General features: G+C 63.8%; 1 protein-coding gene across 1 annotated transcript; it reads right to left on the bottom strand.

Moving 5' to 3' along the window:
• Positions 1-609: 609 nt before the first annotated feature.
• Positions 610-6,127, bottom strand: LOC104914326 (adhesion G protein-coupled receptor B2-like). Its single transcript, XM_010723492.3, has 8 exons — positions 5,597-6,127; positions 5,433-5,528; positions 5,255-5,294; positions 4,474-5,099; positions 4,173-4,208; positions 3,790-3,894; positions 3,640-3,693; positions 610-3,530 (listed from the first exon to the last, which is right to left on the bottom strand). Exons 1-8 carry the CDS (start codon positions 5,966-5,968, stop codon positions 3,342-3,344), a joined length of 1,518 nt encoding a protein of 505 aa, XP_010721794.1. The 5' UTR covers positions 5,969-6,127; the 3' UTR covers positions 610-3,341.
• Positions 6,128-6,221: the final 94 nt, after the last annotated feature.

The following is a 6,221-nucleotide window of genomic DNA, read 5'->3' on the forward strand; positions in this document are numbered from 1 at the left end:
CCGGCAACGGCACATCGCCCCCCGCCTCCTCCCCATTCCCCCCCCGCGTGTCCTGGGGCAGCGAGCTCCGCGCTCTGCCCCTGTCGTGGGAAGCGGCTCCTCGTCCCCGTGGGGACACTGAGACACGGGGGCACAGAGGGACACTGGGACACTGCAGCACAACTGAGGCACTGGGCGGACGTTGTGGTGCGGGAGGATACTGGAGCGCAGAGAGGGCATTGGGACAGTGAGGGGGGGGACACTGAGGCACGGGGGGACACTGAGGCACAGGGGGTGACCCAAGTGCTGGCACCAGTGACAGCTGGCCCAAAATGCAGCAGTGTGGGGAGCACGGTGTCCTCATGGGATGCCCCTCTGCTCGCAGTTCCCTCAGGCCCAGCCCTGGGGCCCACAGGCAGACCCCACAGGGCAGCCACTGCCCCACATGAGCTGCTGCACATCAGCCCCAGGCATCCCCTGCGTCCCCTCACCCCACTGCAACGCAGCACCGCCGCGCCTCTGCTCGACCGCTTCCCTCCCAAATTAGGATGAATCTATTTACACTGAAGCTTTACAAATGTGTGTTAGGGACGCATGCATCTCAATAAACGCGCTCTAATTAACAACTGATATTTATTCAGCCCGCAGTAAATAAGCTGTCTGGGGCAGAGCAGGCAGTGCTGCTGCTGGAGCGCCGTGCGGTGCCGTTTATCCAGCCGGCAGCCCCCGAGATGCGGTGACAGAGCGCTCAGTTCATCTGCAGCTTGCCTACTGTAGCAATTAAGGCTAATTAAAGCAAGTGGGTATGAAACATCACGAAACTTTTATCATTCCTTTTTAGTGGGTGATTATTCACCCCGAGCTGCTCTCTTTGCAGAGCCTCCCAGCGGCTCCATGCGGGTTTGAGCAGGGCTTGGGCACCTCGCTGCAGCCTGGGCACGTCCTCTCACCCCTCGGTGGTGCTGGCACAGCTGTGGGTCGTGTCGGGGTGGCAGCCATCCCCCACACTGCTCCCACTGTGCCTCAATTTTCCCATTCTGCTTGGTTGTTCCCAGTGCGGTGGCACAAAGTGACTCTGCTGGCATCGAGTGCGTGGGGACAGCCACAGCACAGAGGTAACCACAGCTCTGCGCCATTCCATGCCAGCACGTGGGGCGGGAGGCTGCATCCTGCTCCTCCAGCTGTGGGGCAGGCTCAGGGATGGCTTTTTGCCCACTTCCGCCTAAGGCTCCATGGGGATGGTGGCCTCAAGCTCCACTGAGAGAGCAAATATCCCCCCACCAGTCCCTGGAGCAAGGATGGGAAGAGACGGCGAGCCCCCAGGAAGCTCTGAGGCGAGCTGGATTTCCAAGAAACAGCAGCACCAGCGGCCAAGAAACCCGACCCCGAGCAGAGCACTGCAATTTTCAAGCTGGAGACAATTTGCCTCCGATGGAGCGTCATGCGGTGCAGCGTCGTCACCGCGGGGCTCCCCGCCTCCATCCCTTACTTGTGCCAGCCCGAAATTCCTGCGGTGTGAATTCTGGGTTTGTGGCGCTGGAGCAGCAGCTTTGTCTCTTCTGGTGGAAGTGCTTCGCCAGAGAGAGAAAGGCGGAGACACTCAAACCCGAGCAGAGGAACTTTCCGTGCCGACTGCTCAGCATCGGAGTGTTTTCTCCATCGTTTCCGCCCCCCAAAACCAAACATTTTTGGCACAGCTCTTTGCGGTGCACAGCGGCTCAGATGGAAAACGGCTGTGAGGCTCTCCAACCCTGTTCCCCCGGACACCACTCACGCACTGTGCACCCACCAATGGGATTTGGGGCTGAAGACCCCCATGCTCCCTCCTACACATCCCCAGCCCTACAGAACGTCACTCCTTCCCATCCCCTTGCAATCCTGCACCGCCAGGGCGGGCTCCATTCCCTCACCCATATGGCGTCTCCATGAGTAATAAAAGCTGCTAATTGCCACCAGATGCCCCAGGACTGCCTGCCGCTGCTGCTTGCTGCTGCCTGGGGCCGGGAAGGGAAAGACAGGACCCAGAGCCGGCCCCAAAGTTTGGGCCGGGCTGGATGTGGGGTGGTGGAGAGGACACCAAGCAACCAGAGCATGAGGACATGGCTGCTGTTCTCAGCAGTGAGCACTGTGACCCAGGGAGCAGCACGCAGTGTCGGCAGGCTGCATGCCCCCATCCTGCAGCAGTGCCCTGGGAACCCCAGCTGCACTGCGGCTGCACAACTGGAGCTGGCCCCTCGTGTTGCACAACTGGAGTTGGCCCCAGCCCAGCGCTGCCTCGCTCCCAGCACGCAGCCTGCAGCCCCAGCCCCAAACCAATCAGCACTGGGATAAGCTGGGCCATGCAGTCAGTGCTCAGCGGGACGACCAGGGGATGAGAGACCTGCGCTCCGGGGGTCTGCATCCTGCCCGTGCCTCTGTGCAGCTCCTGTGCCTGCAGTCACCCCCACCACTGCAGTCCCACACCAGTCGGAAACAGTGAGCTGCTGGAGAGGAACTGTGTTATGACCTTTGGATACCGTCTCGGGGTCAAAGTGAGGGTCTCTCCACGCCAGCTCCAGCACGGGGTCCCCCACTCCCTCGGGCACAGACATGGTAAGGTCGGTGAGGGGAACCTGGGGGGGCACCAATCCCTTCCCACTGTGCTACGTGGGTGACAGCCAGCAGCACACGGATGGTCCTCTCCTCGGACACAACCGCAAGTGTGGGCCCCACCTCTGCTCCTCCTGAGACTGTGCCCCCTGTCCCTGCCCCAGGCACCAGCTGCCTCCAAAGTTGCTCATTTGCTCGTAGATTAATTACCATGTCATTCAGCACCCTCAGCTCCTGCAGTCATTTGCACAGCAGTGCGTCAGGGTGGGCTCAGCCCCACTCAGGATCCAGGGCACAGCAGGCAGGGCTGGGACAGACACGTCCCCACCGAGTGCCGTCCCCCCGTCCCTGGGTGGCACACGAAGCACCACGTGGCGGCCCCACGGCACCACAGAGAGTGAACTTTTATTTCCAACAACGACAGCACCTGCCCCGTGGGGTGGGGACGGTGGGGACGGCTGGGAGGGGGCGGCCACGGGGCGAGGGCGCCCGGCCACGGGACCACCACCCAGCGTGGGGTGCGTGGGGTGCCCGGGGCCGCCGCGCGCGTGCACACGGTGCACTGCGTGAAGAAACATCCCGGTAGAAAAGAACGGAGATGCCAGGGCCTCGGCGGCCGGTCCTGCCCGGGGGGGGCCGGGAGGGTGCGCAAGTGAGCGGTGGGTGAGTGTGGGGTGCGCGGTCCCCCTGCAGGGATGGCTCCGACGGATGGGATCCCCCGGGCGCAGAGGAGGACGGAGTAACACAGCGTCCGAGCTGGTCCTGCACGGGGCTCACACCTCCGTCTGGAAGTCCCCATCAGCCGCATCCAGACCAGCGCAGGGACCCTCCCAGTCCGCACAGCGCAGCTCCAGGCGCTCCCGGTGGGCGCTGGGCAGCGAGCCCAGAGTCATCGCCTTGAATGTGCTCCAGGGTTTGGGCGGTGCGGCCGGCGGCTGCGGGTCCTCGGGGCCAGCCGTGTCCTGCGGGGTGAGCGGGGCTGCAGTGTGCAGCACTGCACAGCTCCAACCCTATGGGGGGCACGGCCACCCGTGCCCATGCATCCCGGCCCCACACAGTCCCCGCACTTACAGTGGCCACGCTCTTCTCCCCACCACCTGATGAGACGCTCCATCGCTTTTCTCGCTGCAGAGAGAGGCAGCACTCAGCCCCACAGCCCTCCCACAGCCCAGGATCCCACATCCCCCTGAGTGTCCTGCTCCGCTGGAGCCCAGAGCTCACCTTGATGGTGCCGGCAGCTGGCGCCCGGTACCGGTCCAGCGTGTGGAACTTCTGGTTGAGCTCGTGATAGAGCTCAGAGTGACGCTTCCGAGTGTGCATCACCTTCTGTAGGGGAGAGCAGAGCCCTCAGCACATTCATCCACACCCATGGGCGCACAGCTGCCCGTGCCCAGGCCACGTGGGGACACCCAGGGACAGTCCGGCTGTGAGCGACATCCCCTCCCACCAAACCAAAATGGTCCCACCCAGTGCTGGAGATCTGACGGGCAGTCAGCGTTCTGCAGTGCCCGGTGTGATGTTTTTACATCCTAGCTCTGCCCCATCTGCCCCACGTGGCACAGCTGAGGGTCCCTGCCCCGCCACAGCTTGCTGCCACCGCTCACCTCGAAATCCAGGTCGGAGTACCGCAACCTCTTCCTCTGGTGGGGGATGCACAGAGCAATGGGGAGGAGGACAAGAACAAGGAAAGGTCTTTGCAGGCCAAGGTAGAGCCTTGGTCACACAGCCATCCCCAGCACAGCAGGTGCCAGGCAGGGAGCACGGGGACAGGGCAGCTCTGCAGCCCTTGGCACACACATATATGCTCATGCACGCTCGCCACCCCTCTCCCCACTGCTTCTCTCCCCACGCACACACATCCCCCGGCACACCCAGCCCTGCACCCCTCCCTCACTTCCCGCTCACCTCCAGGGACCCCACTTTCATGGCAGAGCCAGGCACGGTGCGTGGCATGGTGCGGCTGCGCTCCGACAGCTCCGACGCCAGGATCTGCCGCACCGTTGGGTGCTGCTTGAACTGCAGCCCGTAGGGGTGCTTCACCGTCCCGTAAGGCTGGCTCAGGTTCACGTTGACATGCTCCACCGAGACAAAGCCGGGGTAGGAATCCCCCTCTCCTGCCCCAGTGGGACGGGGGGTCCCTTCCTCAGTGCCGGGACCCTCCTCGCGCTGGAAGGGCTGCAGGCTGCGGCGTGGCAGCACCATATAATCGCTCTCCCTTGGTGGCTCCGGCGCCCGCAGCCAGCCGTACTCCAGGGGCCGCAGGCTGCTCTCAGTGCACAGGTAGACAGGACCCTGTGCCTCCAGCTGCGCCGGCGGCTCGCCCAGCTCCAAACCCGCCACCACGTTGGGTGTCATCTTGGGCACCTGCACCAGGATGCTGGCGGTGGGGATGTTGCCCGGCAGGCTGGAGAAGCCCAAATTGCCCTCTGAGCTGGTGTTGAGCTTGGGGTCTTCGTCGCCATCCAGCGAAATGCGCGACAAAGTGCCAGTGATGGTGGCAGGGTTGCAGGTGTTCACCTCCTTGAAGAGCACTGCGGGCAGGCAGAGGGTTGGAGGGGGTCCTCTGGGTGGGTGGGGGACAAGGAGCAAGCCCCCACATGCTGGCATCACAACAGCATCATGGCCTCTCCGTGGCATGGAGCGGCGATGTCCCCAACCCCAGCGCACGGCACAGGGGAGCCCTCACCTGTCTGACATGCCAGGTCAACGTCCTTTTCAAAATCTGTCTATAAAAACACAGAAAGAAGGGGAAAGGGAAAGAGAAAGAGAGAAGAGAGAGAGAGGTGGGGAAGTGAATGCATCTTGGGGACCTGCGGGGCACACGGGGGTCCCTGCCTGCTCCGCGCTGGCGCTGCCGCGCTCACCAGGATCTGCACCTGCCCATTCTTGCAGGAGTCGGGCGAGTTTTCATTCTCCTCGCTCCTGCACACCCCTATCTGACACTTCACCACGTCCTGGACCTGCGGGGACACAGCCGGTGATGGGGGTCCCCTGCAGGCAGTGGGGTGCCCCCGCGCCCCTGGCCCACCTCTCGGCGCAGGAAGCCGTGCACAGTGATGATGACGAAGCCCTGGACGGAGTTGAAGACGGCGAAGAGGACCTGGAAGAGGATGGAGCGCCGGTCGGTCATGGCGAGCACGGCCGACATCCAGGTCAGCGCCAGCAGGGGAAGGACCACGCAGGAGCTCCACAGCGATGCCCTGGGGCAGGGAGAGAGGGCAGGGGGTGAGCCCACCGGTGGGGTGCACTGACACAGCCCCGAGACCCCAACTGCTCCCCAGGGCTGCCCACACGTGCAGCATCCGAGCTCTCCCCTGGGTCCCCTTTTCTTGGCCATTGTCCCCAGTCCGGTGCTCACCCACGTGTGGGTGAGGGTCATGGGAGCTCCTTGTCCCCCCATCAGTCCCAGGGCGCTGGGGGCCGCGGGGTGGCCCTCACCCTCCCGTAGAACAAAGGGAGGTATTTGGCACCGCCTTTTGGGGATGCATCCCCTGCAATAGGGACGTCAGGTGGATGGGGGTCCCCCCAGCACCCAGGGTCTCAGTGCCAGGAAAGGGCTCCCATGCTGCCCGCCCCAACCCCACACTCCAAGCAGGAGGAGAAGAGCCCCCACGCCCCGACCCCGGCGATGAGGTGATGGCAGAAGCCATGCC

The sequence above is a fragment of the Meleagris gallopavo genome, chromosome 25 (genome assembly GCF_000146605.3).
Source record: "Meleagris gallopavo isolate NT-WF06-2002-E0010 breed Aviagen turkey brand Nicholas breeding stock chromosome 25, Turkey_5.1, whole genome shotgun sequence".
Lineage (NCBI taxonomy): Eukaryota > Metazoa > Chordata > Aves > Galliformes > Phasianidae > Meleagris > Meleagris gallopavo.

What these genes read in the sequence shown, in the direction of transcription:
- LOC104914326 (XM_010723492.3), bottom strand. Translation starts at nt 5,968, where the DNA reads ATGGGGGGACAAGGAGCTCCCATGACCCTCACCCACACGTGGGTGAGC. An exon ending in ATGGGCAGGTGCAGATCCTG is followed by an intron (nt 5,295 to 5,432) that starts GTGAGCGCGGCA and finishes GTGTTTTTATAG; the next exon opens with ACAGATTTTGAAAAGGACGT. An exon ending in GGGAGAAGAGCGTGGCCACT is followed by an intron (nt 3,531 to 3,639) that starts GTAAGTGCGGGG and finishes CTCACCCCGCAG; the next exon opens with GACACGGCTGGCCCCGAGGA.